Source organism: Quercus suber, unplaced genomic scaffold, assembly GCF_002906115.3.
Source record: "Quercus suber isolate HL8 unplaced genomic scaffold, Cork oak 2.0 scaffold_315, whole genome shotgun sequence".
Taxonomy (NCBI): Eukaryota; Viridiplantae; Streptophyta; class Magnoliopsida; order Fagales; family Fagaceae; genus Quercus; species Quercus suber.
In genome coordinates this window covers 698,968-716,297 of record NW_027069770.1, presented here as the reverse complement: position 1 = coordinate 716,297, position 17,330 = coordinate 698,968, and the positions used below count along the sequence as shown (strand labels likewise).

Genomic DNA, 17,330 nt, shown 5'->3' with positions numbered 1-17,330 from the left:
CACATCAAAATTTCGTTGTGATGGTGCTTGATAGATTAGATGTGACCATAATTTATCAAAAATTCTTTATTGTAACGAATTTACTGCACGAATTTACTGCAACAAAAGGTTATTGCAACAATTTTTATTACTTGCAATAATCTATTGTCACAGGCTTTATTGCAATAGTGTGCAATAAAATTTTTCATTGTAATAAGTGTTTGTTGCAATAGTTTTGAGTTTATTGCAATGAAAAATTTTGTTGCAATAAGTGTTTGTCGCAATAATTTTGAGTTTATTGTAATAACCTATTGATCATTGTGGCATGAGAATTCCTGAAAAATATGGGAGGTCTAATGGAGAATGTGATCTATCATTTTTTTTTCTCCATATACTTTAGACATGGCTGCATCACAAGTCCAATTATTACAATATAAATACTTACAAGTAATACTTTGCATGTAGAAAAAGTCAACATAATGCATATGCAATTTGATGTTTTACTCGTAAACAACAAATGGTATGAACTCTAAAATTGTTCCAAAACAATACAAGAAATTCTCTATTACTACAATCTATTGAAAGCTTAGAACAATAATAGCACCCTAAAAGCTGAGATTAAAATCCCCATCAGAGGAGTTCTTTGATGAGATCTCTTGCGAAAGAATTTAGGCAGCATCCCTCGTTCCACCATACCTAAAATTTGGAAAGAGTCACTGTTTATCTCAGTTAGAAACATCCCTATATTTGGCATTGCTGAAGTGCCATGGATCCACAATCTCAACGAATTTCCCTGAAGAATTTTAGCAATATTTGAGTAATAACGTTTAATCCACAACTCATAGTTCACTAGAACGGAACTAGTACCAATCAAATTATAAAAAATACCTAAGCACTACCAATATCAAAGTATAAAAGCAAATCCTTTGGAAGAGTTCTCTTTGGGTTGTCCATTTCACTGGTAAGTGTACTTATTGAGTCCTAATAATTTTGATTTCAAAATAAAGTTTTCAGATTCAAATTCCAATTTACATCATGTAAATTCACCTCTAACCATTTGGAAGGCTCCAACTTTGGCTATACAACAATTCCCATAACTACAAAAGGAAGAAGTGAGGAAATCCCTAAAAGAAGAAGTTATTCCATAATGGTTAATCCCCTATAGTTTATGTAAGTAAGAACAACTATCAAATCTAATAGGTCTAAGTTTCTTGGTAAACTATCACCTAAAATTAGAAATGTCGACTTCAAATAATCACGAAAAGAGGTAAAAATGAAACTTTCTTAAATTTATCTACCCTAGGGAGATGTACTTCACCAACTAGCACATTTTCATCACCACTAGAGTCCCCCATTGCACTAGATGTTTGCCTATTTGTTGTGCTCCTCAATATTTGCATGCATCATCATGTTCTCACCACAATAAATGGTTTTTTTTGCAATAAACTCAAAACTATTATAATAAACACTTATTACAACCAAAAAAAAAAAATTGTTACACACTTATGCAATTTTCTCTTAGTGTTGCTTTTTGTTGCAATAACTTATTGCCATAGACTTTATTGCAATAGTTTGCAATGAAATATTTTCGTTGCAATAAGTTTGTATTGCAATATTTTTGAAATTGTAATAAAAAAATTCGTTGTAATAAACTTTTTTTTTTCTTTTAATAGTTTAATTATGCATATTGCATGAGTTTAGGTGGTGTAACATGAATTTGGGTGTTGGTGTGAAGATCTACATTCGTTCTAAGCTTGTATATGAACCAATTAGATTGAAAAATAGTTGTAAAACAAGGCCTACTTATTTTGTAATCTAATGCAACTATTATTTGTCAATTATATTGCAATCTCATAACAATAGATCATTGCTTCATGATACTTATTGCAAAATATTTCAAAAAAAAGTAACCAAAAAAAAAACTGAGTCAAGTTATTGCAATGATATATTTGTTATAATTGTTTATTACTTCATATTTTTCATAGTAATAGTTTGCAAAATAATTGTTATTATATTATTGTAAAGATATCTTCATTGTAATAGGTTATTACTTTAAGATTTTCATTGTAATAAAATGTAAAAATAATTGGTATTCATTTATTGCTGCAATTTTTACATTTTAAGTTATTGCAACAATTTTCCTATGAATATGTGTTAGTTGGAGCAGTATTAAGAAAATTTTAGTTCTATCTTTTCTGTTCCTCATATTCTATGATGTTTTGGGGTGCTCATTTGGGTCGAGTACATTGTTGGTCTTGTTTTAGCTCTTCTTAACTTCTTGGTCTTTTCATTCATATGGAGTGTTCTTGAAGCATTAATAATTGCTAAGATGAATACCATATTCCCTGAGAATGGTGGTTATGTGATTTGGGTTTCGACTGCATTGGGTCCTTATTAGGGGTTCCAACAAGATTGGATGAAATGGCTAAATAGGGTTATTCAAAATGCATCTACCCCTATTCTATTTCTTGATTATTCTAATTTGGCATTGGTAGTGGTTTATCGAGAATCCTAGTTGTGTTAGCATTGACTATAGTCGTCACTTACATGAACTATAGGGAATTAACCATTGTGAGATGACTTGCTATTTTTATAGTGATTTTCTAAATTCTTTCTTTTGTAGTTATGGGGCTTGTGGCAATTCCAAAACTAGAGCCTTCTAGATGGTTAGAGGTTTGTTGAGTTGTAAATTACTTATATTTTTGTTGGCTTATGTCGTGCTAATTTGATTGTATTTCATACTTAATATCTTGTATTTGTGGGATATTTTTATTAATTATTTTTCAATCTATTGCAATCTCATTACAATATGTTATTGTTTCATGATTTTTATTGCAATAGATTGCAACTAATTGACAAAAATAATTTTAGTCAATTTATTGCAACTATATTTTCAATGTTTATTGTAGGCTTTAATTCAAATAATGATTTTATGTAAAAATGCAACTCTAGGCCAAACGCTTATATCAACTAAGAGCCACGAGCATCAAAGCATACATATCAAGTTTTAAAGAAAAAGAAGCCCCCAAATCAATATATACAACCATCAAAGAAAAATTTTCAACATAAATAATATGTTATTCAAGTATGGAAGAACCCATATTCAAGCAAACAAAGCAAATGGAATGGATAGAAGTAGAGAAAGTAGAGAGATTATTCCCTTGTATGATTAGCTTTGATGACAAGGAATGAAAAAAAAAATGAAAGTTTTCTAAGAGTTTTGAGCTATTTTGGGGGTTTAGAATATAGTGGTAGAGGTTTGTGTAGAAATGAAAAATTCGTGCCCTTTTTTTAGCAATACTATATGTACAAATTATTTTACATTATTTTTACAAAATTTTTACGTGACAAAGTGTAACTTTATAGAACAATATTGTTATTATAATAATAATAATAAAAGAAAAAGGTTTGGGGGGCATTGCCCCCAAAGTCCAAGAGTGCTTCCGTCCAAGAGTTATGTTGGTAATTTTTATTATTTTGGTGGCTACAAAGAAGGTTTCCGTTAACTCATATATAATGATGTCATCTCAAGTTTGTATCATTAATTAAAAACTTACTTATAGAATATTTTATTCATTTAGTTAAACCAAAAATAAAATTGAAATCTTTTTTTTCCCCCTGAAACCCTATCTAGAGGTCAATCCATCCTCCCCTCAACAACCAAAAAACAAACAAACAAAAAAACAAAAACAAAAACGTAAAACATGAAACCCAATTGACAACATGAATTAACTCTAGTTTCATAAAGCTTTTTGCTAGAAAAAATTTCTAAGCTCCAACTTTCCTACAATTTCTATTAAAGAAAAATGAACAAAGTTTAGTTATAAAATTGGTTATAATCTTACTAAATAAAATAAACATTGTTACATGTTTTAAAAATCTAATCGTTGAATTATATGGTTTTTTACGCTCTTAATACATATGTCAAATTTTGTGTTAATTGAGTATTTTTTTTATTATATGATCTATAAATTTATATTTTATGCATAATTTTAAATTACAAAAACTTGTAATTTAAACAATTTATTCATAACATAATTATTAATCTTTAATTTTTTAAACATTTTGCAAGCATGGATGATATATGAAGAGAAGAGTCTACTGGTGGATTTATCAAAATTCCTCCAATAAAAAGATATTGAGTAAGGTTGTATCTTAATGCTACAACCAATTTTGTAGCTAAACTTAAATAAATAAAAAAAGTATGATTTAATTCAAATGAAATAGGAAATCATCAAGTTCCCAAACTATTCTCCTCTTTATTAAAAATCAAAGACTCGTGTAAACAAGTTCTCAAACTCCTCTTCTCTTTTGGCGACACTTTCATCAGCTTCTGTCAATAGTGGCCTCTTCTTTCCCCCTAATTACGAAAAAACTTGTAAGTCTATCATCCCTCTAAATTACAAAAACACCCCTAGAGATTTTGCAGCCCATGTACGCTTTCCTTCTAATTGGCAATTCCAAGACAAGCTTGGGAATGTTGGGAAATTTAGGGTTAATGAATGGAAAAAACAAATAAATGATTGATAAACAAAGACTCAGATGCGTGAATCTTCATTGTCTTTGGATAATATTTGCCTCCACACAAATGATGCTAAAAGGTTACTGCAAATTTCTCCCCATGATACAACTACTCCAAGAATTCTTCAAGTAGCATTCTTGAGAGAAATCTTGTGATTTTTATCTAATGGTTAAGAGCTATGTCTTAAAATGAATATCAATCATGATTTATAGACAATGGAGTGTGGCCTTTCAATAGGTACCTTTGGAGAGACATCTTGGTTGGTTTTATGTGCCAAAATATGTTCACAAAACTTGATGTTTGAAGCAATTTTTTTTTTCCCAAATCTCAACCAATCAAGATTTACTTCTATCAATCGATCTCATAAACACGATCGATCAACCTGCAATTGAGCACATGTCATTTTAAACTGAAATCGTGACTCTAAGTCATGGCTTTAGTTCTAAAAAGTTTTACACACAAGTGTCGAGGATTCGACTAATTAACTTAGAATTGAGTTGTCTTCTGGTCAAGGTAGGAGTCGAGATTCCTTAAAAAAAAATCCAACTAACCTTCTTAACTTTATATTCAACGGCATTCTCTTAATGATTCATGCAGAAACTCTAAAGATTCACACAAAATTTTAACTTAAAATTTTCTCCACGTTCAAACATTATATATGACGACCTACATTGTATATATCTATTGTCAATACCCTCTCGTCAGGAATGGTGGACCACCTATGACTGTGATGTGCAAAGAATTAAGGAGAGAAAAGCAACAGAGAGCTCCCCTTCCCTTCTTCATTCTCGTGGAAAAGAAAGGGACGATTATGTGAATGAGTGCGTAATATGTGAAACCTATGCGTCCACTGTGTGTGGGTTATTAGCGATTCACTTATGGCCTGTTTGGATGTTTAAAAAAGGAGGGGGAGTAGAGTAAAGGGAGGGAGAGTAATCTAATTACATTGTTTGGAAGTTTTTTAAGGAAGGAGGGGGAGGGGTTTGGAGGGGTTTCAACTCCCTCTAGCCCCCCATTTTTAATTCCCCCAAATTGGAGAGATTTGGAGGGAGAGTAGAGTACATAAACTATTGACCAAGTAAATTACCTAATTTACCCTTATTATATTAACAAAATTACACAAGGGGAATGGCTAATTACTCCTTTCCCCCTTAGTAATTTTAAAAACATCCAAACAAGGTGGAGGGGAATCATTTTCCTCTACTTTCCTCCCCACTACTCTCCTCACTCTCTAAACTTCCAAACAAGCCATTAGTTTTGGGAATCGCTACCAATCATTGAAATTTTTAAAGTGTGATTGGTCCCCATTTCTATTAGATTTTTATTAAATTAAAACCTTGTTAAGGGAAATCTTGTATCATATAGCATTTGTTCTTGACTAAGCAATGAATCAATAAATTTAATTTCGTTCAAGGTTACACATTTTAAATTGACCAAGTTTATTTATTCTAATGGTTAAAAAGTGTCTCGTTATAATTTGAAACAATCCATACTTTGTTCTATAGCAATTTTTTAACCAAGAATACAACTTTTTTAATTGTAATATTCGAATGTAACTTTAACTACATATATATCTATATATATCTATATATATTCACTTTTAATTGACAAACAGTAGGACAATTGGAACTCCATATACGTTAAATGACTTCTTTACGACAAATTTTTAACCAAGATTTTCTTTCAAAACCTTTAAAATAGATGCTTAAATCTAATGTATTCAGACCGACTAATTATTCATATATACTATCAAAAAGTGTACTCAACACGCAAAATGTTTTTTAAATGAATATTTTAAAGAATGAATAATCATTTGGTCAGAATATATTAAATTTTAGCACCCATTTTAAAGGTTCTATGAAGAGTCAAATGTTAACATAAAAAATATTGTGAAACCTTGTGACTCTAGCCAAATAAACATTCCTTATAGTGAAAGACATTCAACTAAAAATTGCCCGTACTTTCAAAAATCACAATGCTTAAATAACTTAATTACTTAACAAAATCATCATTATTCTTAAAACTTTTTTTATCATTCTATTATATATAAGACATAAGAGTCCAAATTCTAATTATTAATTGCTCTAAATTTTCCTTCAAAATAACAAAAATTTGAATTAGAAAAAATTTGATGGCTAGGAAATTTATTTGCAAATTTATGGCAATGATGACGAATTTGATTATCCTTATTCTTGTCGAAGTGCAAGCTAATTACCTTATTCCTACATCTTTTCATTCCTCTTCATTTCCGATCTTAGTTTGTTTTCCTTCCAAACTCGATAATGTTCAAGAACTATTTTATTATTGCCTTGAATCAAACATTAAAAGATGTTCAAGGACTAAAAAAAAAAATAATAATAAAAAAAAAAAGAAAAAAAGAAGAAGGTGTCCGTCATGCAATATGTGTTACTAGAAGTTATCGAAGCTGCCTCCTTAAACACATGGAGAATACAGCAGTTGACCCAGAATATAAGAAAGCTTTTGAAGGCTATGAGTACTGTGTCCAAAAACACAAGCATGCCCTTAAACGTGGAGATTGTTTACATGCATGGTTCAAATGGAATATCAAAAAGAATTGAGACATCATGGTACCCAAAATCCAAGACATAACTCCAATTTTAGATTTGGTAAACATTTTCTCTCTTTATCTCCAACCATCTGTGTATAAGAATGTACACAAGCACAAGTTATACTACTATGACCAACCAATATGCTTTAGTTGGTCGAATCACTCATATTAAACCTATTCTAAAGATGGGTATAAAATTGCACCATTAGCCTTAGGGGTTAATGTGTGGGAAAGGATTTTCCACTTGTTTTTATGAGAAAAGTATTTTTGCTTTGAAAAAAGGTTTTTAGATATTATAATTTTTTACAAACTACATGAGGAAAAAGCTTGATTTTATTTTTGCTTTGAAGAAAGGTTTCTTTTCACTTGATTTGGCATTTTAAATTTACTAAATTATAGGACTTTTTGATCTGATTATGAATATTTTGTAATACTTTGTGTATAAAATATGTTGCTTCTAATTTTTTTGATGATTCTCACTTGGTTTGCATAATTTTGCATTGACAAAATCCTTGCATAGTAAAAAATAAAATGTGTATGTTATGAGTGTGGAATTGATTGGATTGGACTAGACTCTGATGTATGAGTGTGTGTTTCATCGATATCGTGGCTTTTGGTTGCTTGTCGTGGGTTGTGACTTTTGATCGCCGGGGTTTGCCGCCGTGGATTGAATCGGTTTTGAGGCTTGGGTTTGAATGGGTTGTGATTCTGAATAGGTTGTGGTTCTTGGGTTGGTTTCAAAGTTTCTGTGGTGGGTATAAATGTCAGTGGTTGTGGGATATAAGTGGCTAGCAATTTTGACTTATAACAAAACCAAAAAGGTAAAAATAATTTATAAAACTATGAGTCAACATCAACGCTTACTTAGAGTTACATCAAGCAAGATAGAACAAACCTAGGAGAAAGCACTTCTCTTAGGATTGAGTAGACTCATCCTGAGATCATTGTAAAAATAGCCAGAGGTATTTTATTAATCAATAAAAAATAGAATGCTTTTATATATAAACAATTAGAACTTAACCTTAATTTTACTTTACTTAGGAAATACAATTATTGAATTACAAAAATAACATTGAATTTAGGAAACTAAGTTTATACTAATAACCTAATTAAAAAATAAGAACTAAAATAAAATGTAATTGACAAATAAAAATACAAATGACTCCTAAAATTAAATTAAATAAAATTTCCTATGCTCCTGCATCAAACTTTCAATTCATCACAAATGATAATAATGACATTTGGCTCAAGGGTACTACAAGTCTACAACGTAAAATGGGCCCTGATGAAGAAGCTAGGGATATAAGTGAGGGAAATTATAATACCCCAAATTATCAAGATTAGTCATGGATTTCATTTGAGTGTGGGTAGTGTGGGCCTGTTCTAAGTCCTACATCAAACATGTACTAGGTCAATCTTGGCCATATAAACGACAATGAGAAGTCATAATTATAACTTGATTAGTCATTGAAGTGTATAGCACAAATGTACCTGGTGCTTTGCAACTTGCAAGGGTTGTAGCATTGACAGACAGTTGAGGAATGATATTAGTGTTCAATTGCAGCTATTGTGCACGATCGTTCCAACCCAACTTGAAAACATGACCTTAGGACGGATTTGACATATTGTTTCTATTTCGTTTATGATGATTTTATCATTTATATAGAATAGTGGAAAAAATTTTGATACACACCATTACTTAATGACTATGATGATTCAAAATGCATGCTTTGCGGTACCACAAAAATAATAAGTTTCTATATTTTCTTACTTCCCTTTTACTGTATAATTGACCACCTACTTGTTTAAGCAGAAGCATATTATATTAATATATATAAATATATATATATTTTGATGAGAAAACATGAACTATTCATTCAAAAGAAAAAGAGCTACGACAGAGGGAGCACAAACACCAGTAGGGTATCAAAACAACAAACAGCTACACACCACCATCCTCAATGATTACATGCTCCACAAAATCCAAGTGGTTCAGTGCATCAGTTTGGTGTGAGACACGAAGCTTCTTCTGAGGATTTTCAACACTCCCATCTGAACAGGCATGGCTATTCTTTTAGAACTCGAGAGCCCAGCAAGATTCTGTACTTGCGTATTACAGTTTTGAGGTTTCTTTCCTTGGGCTCTATCAACTCTTTTTAAATTCCTTCTCATTGGGCTTAAAAGGGTATTGGTGGGCTCATTTTTAGGATGGAGTTTTCTTGTGGGTTTCGGGCTGGATGAATTTTGGGCCTCAAAAGGGTGCAATTGAACGCCCATATTAGAAGCATTGGCTTCTACTCCCTTCTCTGTCACTAAGGACTTTTGGGAAGCATGAGAGTGCACTTCTGAAGAGGGCGTTGGGCTCGAGGGATGTACCTGATCATCATTTCTCTGGTTCTCCACTGACAACACTACTGACTTGCTGCCTTGCCCCTGGTTTGTGTTGTTGGAGCTTGAGTGATTTGACAAAGCCATTGAGTGCCTCGTTTGCTCCGCACTTAGACTCGTCGGATTAGCAATCATCGGATTGTGCTGAACACCACTGTTTTCTTTCATTCTTTCCTCCGACCCACCCTTGCTAGCTGCTTTTTGTTTTTCAAAAACTCCCTTACAACCACTGTTTGCTTTGATCCAGTCCCCATATTGCTTGTGACATTCGGACTTACCTTGGTACTTAGAACAATGTTTCTCATCATGACCCAAAACACCACAAATAAAGAAAAAGTTAGGAAGCCTTTTTTATTTGAATGTAACCCAGTATTTCTCTCCTTTCGGATTGACTATATTTCCACCTCTTCTCAGAGGCTTATCAATGGGTACATTCACTCTTATTCGCATAAATTTTGCTTGTTCCTCCGACCAAGATCGCCTATTAGATTCAATATACTTCCCCAATTTATTGCTGAGTTCCTTCCCTACTTCTTCTGTCATGTTTTCAAAGGGAAGACCCCAAATTTGAATCCAAAACGAAGAGTGAGTGAATGAAATATTATCCATTGACAGTCCTTTTCTCCGTCTGCATAGGAGTAGGAGATTGTTGTCAAAATTCTAAGGACCATTTCTCTCAACCCACTCCATTTGATAACTTGAACTGGAAGACATTTTTTCCAACGTCTACAATCCTTAAATCCGAACCCATCTTCCAGGCAGATCTTAGAGTGGACTTGAAGGCTCGCATATTCTGATGCCTATTAGCTAAAAGTCGACCAAAAAGACTCAGCATGCACTCATCCAAGAGGTCTGATCTAATGGTTGAAATGGAGATTTCTTCTTCCTCTTCCTTAGTGAGCTGAAGATGCTGAATCCCATCAGTGATTACTTGATCCATTTCGATGAGGGGTTTAAACCAAATCTTGTAGGCTACTTAAGACCCAAAAAAAACCCGTATTTGAAAAGGGAGAGGACTTATACTAGGGCAAGAGGAAGCATATTATATTATGTTCTCCTTTTTCCGCTTTACTAATTGAGTTGTGTTTATCATAATTTACAAGGACCAGACTGCAGAATTGATGTTGACAAATAATATAAAATCATTGATGTGTGTGAGGATGAGTGATTGTTTCTCATAGCATTTAAATGCCTACTTTTATTACACTAGTACGAAACCCCCTTTTTTTTTTTTTTTTTTTGGGTTGAGAAACAACTAGTTCGAAACTTTGATTGATATAGTTCCATTCTTGTATGACTAAAGTTTCAAGCTATGAGCCGAATGCTACATAGAGTGTGTTTCATTTTAGTACTTCTCTAGGTATATTGATTTTAAGTACTTTGAAGCATTTGAAAACTGATTATGATTAGTTTTGATGTTGGCAATTGGAGGGAATGGATGAGATTTTTCAATTCATTTTCTAATAAATATTGTTCTAACAAAGGGGAGAGGGGAGGGAGGGGGGGGGGGGGGAGGGGGGATTTAAATCTTAAACGTCTTCATTAGAATACTGGAGGTACCAATTGAGTTATAAACTTATAATACTCTTACTTTCTAAGTCATTTTCTACATCTTTTATTTTGAACGCTTCCTAAATGAAAAGGTTCAAAAACAATTACCAAGGAAATTTTTTTTTTTTAAATCATTTTTTCCCAAGCTAACCAAACGTATTTTTTGAAGGAAAAAAAAAAAAAAAAAGCTTTTGAAGACAAAACAGAAGTAGTTATCAAACATATCCCAATGTGGCATTTGGTATAGGGTAATGTTTTAGGATTCCTATGAATGTTTAAAGATTCTCATGTTTGATTGCAAATCACGCTAGGGAATCAGATGTCAGGGGAATCTGAATTCCCTCTTAAACTCCTTTCAATAGGAATGTGGATTTTCTTTAAAATAGGTAGGAATCTAGATTCTCAAACTTAACGGAAATTGTATTTTTTATAAATTGACAATTTTAACTCTTTTTCCTTATCATTTAAGCAATTAAGATAAAATATAAAATAAATCATCAATATCTTTTCCCTTGTCTTTATCTTTTCCCACCAAAATAACATAAATATGATAGACAACTTTGTTGAAATGTTAGACTACATAATATTGTACTTGTCATTTTGAAATGTTAGACTACAATTTTAATGAATTTGTCGTAATTAATAGTTTATATTTGGTTTTTCATTATTTATTTAGAGGATTTTTTTTTTTAAATGACTTGGTAGTTCACATTCAAATCTAAGGGTAGAATGGAAAAAATAAATAATTCATTTAAGATTTCTGAGAATAAACCAAATATTATTATCTCACATTCCTACGAATCTTAAGAGATTCCCAATGAAATCAAACATAGGAATATTATCTCACATGATATTATCTCACATTCCTACGAATCTTAAGAATGTGATTCTTAGGAATCTGGATGCCAAGAGTAATGTGGATTCTCCCGTACCAAACGCTACCCAAATGTTTTATGAAAAAAATTTAGCTCTAAAGTAATTGAAACTAGCCTTTCCCCAACTTATTATATGACAATTGAAGAGACTTTCCTTATATACTTTTATTTAAACAAATTTTATAATATATCATGTGACTTGTTGTATAAATTTTCAAGTAATCTATATATATATATATATATAACCAAAACTTTTGAAACTCTTACAATTTTTCACGTCAGCATAATATAAAAAATAATAATAATAATAAAAAAAATTTTCTAAACCCTAAACTTGGTGCTTTTTTCCACGTCAGCGTAATATAAAAAAAAAAATAAAACTTTTCTAAACCCTAAACCCGGTGCCCTGCTTCTCTATATTATATTAAATAAAAAAGGACTAGAGAGAGATATATAGAGAATAGAGAGCATTTGTGAGTTGTGGCCGTCAAATTCAAGGATAGAAATCAAATGCAGAGAGCCAGAGAGTGTTGGAGAGAGAAACCTGTGGGAGGCATCTTCACTACTGTTAGACCGATCTCCCTCCATCTTCCGGTTCCACACAGTTGTTGGTAAGTTTTATTTTCTTGAAAACTTGAGGATGGATGCTATCTTTTTCAAAGCCTGACCCAGCCTTGATATAATTAAGACCATTCTTTCTCAGTAATTTTCAACTCATCTTAGTTTCGTATTCTAGGGTTTTTAGCTTTATTGTGTTTATGCGATCAAAATTTGGGCAATCCTAATTGATTTATAATCTGGGTTTGCTTTCATTTGATTAAAAAATGGGAAATTTCGTTGTTTTTGTTGGGCAATTTGGGTTTTATATCTATGACTTATTATCTGATTTTTGTTTTCCTCCCTGTTTTGATTTTTTTAGTCAAAGATATATTTACTAATTTCAATTTTCGCTTAATTTCCGATTGTTACTAAGTGGTTTTGCGCTTTTTTTTAAGGCTAACTTTATAATCTACTTGATAATTTAATTTGCTTTTGATTTTAATCCTATCAGGGGGTTTCTCTACTTGAAAAAAGGGTCAAAATTAACTAAGATTTGATTGGTTGGTTTATAATCTGTTCATTTGTTTTTGTAGATAAGTTTTGGTAATCAAATTTGTTTAGAAATCTGTAACTATAAACAAATTTAATTAGGACTCTATAACAAAAAATATATAACCGTACTCATAATATATTTCATTANTGGAAGATTATGAAATGTAATGCATTGGATTCGGAGCTATTGGAAACCACTATGACAATATGTTGGGAGATGTGGAAGAACCGAAATGCAGTCTGGAATGGGGGTCCACAGAGCACTGGGAAAACCATAGTCAAGAGGGCTTTAACTTTACTGCAAGATTACCATGCTGCAATAGAAGAGATACCACAGGCCAGACCAACGGAAGCCGTGAAATGGCACCCTCCTGATTACCCTTTTTACAAGATGAATGTGGATGTTGCTGTGCTGAAGGAGTTACAAGCGACAGGAATAGGAACGGTGATTCGAGATGGAGAAGGCAAGGTCTTGGCAGTGATGAGCAAGAGGATCCTCGCACCATTGGCCATTTTGGAAGCTGAAGCAAAATCAATGGAGGCTGCGGTCCAATTTGCTTGGGAGATGGGCTTTAGGGACATTATATGCGAAACGGATTCCCTAAGCCTTTACCAGGCGCTCGTAGGCTACACAGAGGCCCCCACCTGTATTGATGCTATTGTTTCTAGCATATTACGGTCAATCTAGCATTTTCGTTGTATTTCTTTCAGTCATGTTAAGAGGCAAGGCAATAGGCCGGCCCATATCTTATAGCCCAATTTGCAAGACATGTTGGGGAATTTGTGGTATGGTTGGAGGAAACTCCTAGCCTAATTGAGCACGTGTGTGCCCAGGATGTAAACATTTCTTTTGGTAATCAATAAAGGAAAACATAGAATTCCCATCAAAAAAAAAAAAAAACAAAAACAAAAACCCAAAGAGACAACAAAAAGAGTTGTAGGTATATAAGAGAGAGAATCAGATCAAACATGTATTTCTATTTTTGCTTACTTTGAGATTGAATTTCAAGACTGAAACTTAAAATCCAGAATTCCAACAAAAGCATAGAAAAACCTCTCTATCTAACAGGTCAAAAAACTCTACAGAAAAGTACCAAATTTAATATGATATTACCAACTTTGCTTTGAAAGAAGATCACAAAGACATCACAATAAAGAATGAGATGGAATATACTCCCTTAGTCTACCATGCTTCCAATCAACTAGTCTTCTTTTCCACTCTCCCCAACCACAAAATCCAATGTTAACTTTGCATTGAGAGGAACTTGTAATAATAATAATAATAATAAAGAAAACAATAAAAATGAAACTATCAGTCCTTTTCATCTAATATGTAACTTGATAGATGGTCTTAGGAACTTTTTGATATATGAAATACCAAAACCTAAATCATATTTTTACCAGCAACTTTTTAAAACAAAATTAAAAACTTTACCAGTAATGTTTCTCGAGGTATAATGGTGGCTTGAAGCCAGAAAGCGGAGGGAAACTGGCTGACAATGGAAAAATCCCTCAGATTTCTCTCTCTACACCTAATGTTTGCTGTTTTGTATTTTGAATGAAGTCTGTAGAGGAGCATTCATAATAAGGGCAGAGCTACAGAGACAAAATGTTTGAGGAAACAATGGAGAGAGTTTTAAAAAGAAATTAAAAACTTTACTGGTAATTCTTTTGGAGTAATATTGTTCTGAACACAATGTGCAACCATACCAGTGGTTTTAAGTTTGCAACAATAACACTAAAACAAAATAGAAATACCCATTTAAGAAAAATAAAATGGTTCCTTTAATAGGCCTAATGAAAAGGTATAATTTTCAGTTTTTTTAAATGTAATCAAATTGCTTGGACATTCAATTGCAGAAAAATATTATGCAATGGATTTTAAATTCTCCAATATACTACCTAGGGCCATATCTTCAATGTTATGACATGCAATCATGTATCAATCACCCCTTCAACCCTGTTAGTCATTTATTTATTTTTATCAATAAGTATTTTTTTTTTTTTTTGATGGGAATTCTATGTTTTCCTTTATTGATTACCAAAAGAAATGTTTACATCCTGGGCACACACGTGCTCAATTAGGCTAGGAGTTTCCTCCAACCATACCACAAATTCCCCAACATGTCTTGCAAATTGGGCTATAAGATATGGGCCGGCCTATTGCCTTGCCTCTTAACATGACTGAAAGAAATACAACGAAAATGCTAGATTGACCGTAATATGCTAGAAACAATAGCATCAATACAGGTGGGGGCCTCTGTGTAGCCTACGAGCGCCTGGTAAAGGCTTAGGGAATCCGTTTCGCATATAATGTCCCTAAAGCCCATCTCCCAAGCAAATTGGACCGCAGCCTCCATTGATTTTGCTTCAGCTTCCAAAATGGCCAATGGTGCGAGGATCCTCTTGCTCATCACTGCCAAGACCTTGCCTTCTCCATCTCGAATCACCGTTCCTATTCCTGTCGCTTGTAACTCCTTCAGCACAGCAACATCCACATTCATCTTGTAAAAAGGGTAATCAGGAGGGTGCCATTTCACGGCTTCCGTTGGTCTGGCCTGTGGTATCTCTTCTATTGCAGCATGGTAATCTTGCAGTAAAGTTAAAGCCCTCTTGACTATGGTTTTCCCAGTGCTCTGTGGACCCCCATTCCAGACTGCATTTCGGTTCTTCCACATCTCCCAACATATTGTCATAGTGGTTTCCAATAGCTCCGAATCCAATGCATTACATTTCATAATCTTCCACACCACATCCAAGAAACTCCACCACGGTTCTATGTGAAAATGGAGAACCAGTTTGCTATTCTCCCATACTTCTGCTGCTTTCTCACAAAACCAGAACATATGACAATTTGTTTCAGGTTCTCCCTCGCACTCATTGCACAGCTCATCTTTTGTTATCATTCGACGCCTCAGGTTCACTTTGTTGGGCAGGATATCTCTACATGCCCTCCAAGAAAAGTTTCTGATTTTATTTGGTATTTTCATGCACCAAATCCGCCGCCAAATTTTCTTCACCTCAGTGTTTTCTGAGCTGGCCCCTCCTCTGCCTAGACTGCTATCCTCCATTATTAATTGGTAGGCACTGCGAACTGTAAATTTGCCTTTCGCTGTGCAAGCCCAAACCAATTTATCCGACGGGAGGCTTGTGCTCAGAGGAATGCCCAACACCGTGTCTGCCTCATGGGACCAGAATATTTGTCTAACCAAAGAAACATTCCACTCCTTTTTTTCATGGTCAATCAGCTCACATACTCTAGCATCGGCAACAAGAGAGTTTTGTGGAGAGATTACCTTATATAAGGATGGTGTAGGCAGCCACTTGTCAGTCCATATCTTGATGCATTGTCCATCTCCTACTCTCCACCGTATCCCCTTTTTTACCACTTCTTGTGCTACCATGATGCTCTCCATCCAAAAGAAGGGTTATGACCGAGCTTTGCTTGACTGAAGCTACAATCTAGAAAGTACTTGGCTTTAAACACCCGTGCAAACAGGGAGTGAGGATTTGTCTAGAGTCTCCACCCTTGTTTGGCTAGTAGTGCTTTGTTGAAACCCTTCAGATCCCGGAAACCCAATCCCCCTTTCTCTTTTGGTTGACACAAATTTTCCCAGCTCATCCACGCAACCCTTTTCTCCGCCTTCTTTTGTCCCCACCAAAATTGACTTACCATGCTGGTTAGCTCATCACAAAAACCATTAGGGAGTTTGAAACAACTCATTGTGTAGGTTGGTATAGCTTGAGCCACTGCCTTTATGAGAACTTCCTTTCCGGCCGTCGAGAGCAGCCTTTCTTTTCACCTAGCTAGCTTCTTGGCCACTTTCGTTTTTAACTGGGCAAAGGTATTAGTTTTGGATTTACCAATTAGAGAAGGCAGTCCCAGATAGGTTTCATGTTGTCTGATCACTTGGGCACCAAACAAATTTTTTATTGCATCCTGGTCCTCCATGGAAGTGTTCCGGCTGAAATACAGAGCCGTTTTTTCCTTGTTCAATTGTTGACCTGAAGATTCTTCATACACCTTCAGAATCCTTAGAATCTCCGTACTCTCCATCACCATTGCTCGGCCAAAACTGAGGCTGTCGTTGGCGAAAAAAAGATGTGACACTCTCGGTCCTCTTCTACATGCAGACACACCTCTCAGCTTTTTATTTTGCATAGCTTGGTGAAGCATTGCCAACAAACCTTCTGCACACAGAAGGAAGAGGTAGGGTGATAGTGGGTCCCCCTGCCTCAGCCCTCTTGAAGGTATTATCCACCCTGTCGGTGCACCATTGATGCGGACCGCATAGGTAACTGTGCTAATGCATCTCATGATCAAAACAATCCACCTTTCTGCAAAACCCATCTT

At 33.9% G+C, this 17,330-nt stretch overlaps 1 protein-coding gene and 1 pseudogene across 1 annotated transcript; one reads left to right on the top strand and one right to left on the bottom strand.

Annotated features, from left to right (window-relative positions):
* Nucleotides 1–352: 352 nt before the first annotated feature.
* On the bottom strand, nt 353–1,334 carry LOC111994523 (polyamine transporter RMV1-like; annotated as a pseudogene).
* Nucleotides 1,335–13,175: 11,841 nt separating this feature from the next.
* Nucleotides 13,176–13,664, top strand: LOC136071464 (uncharacterized). Its single transcript, XM_065782789.1, has one exon. It carries the CDS (start codon nt 13,176–13,178, stop codon nt 13,662–13,664), a length of 489 nt encoding a protein of 162 aa, XP_065638861.1.
* Nucleotides 13,665–17,330: the final 3,666 nt, after the last annotated feature.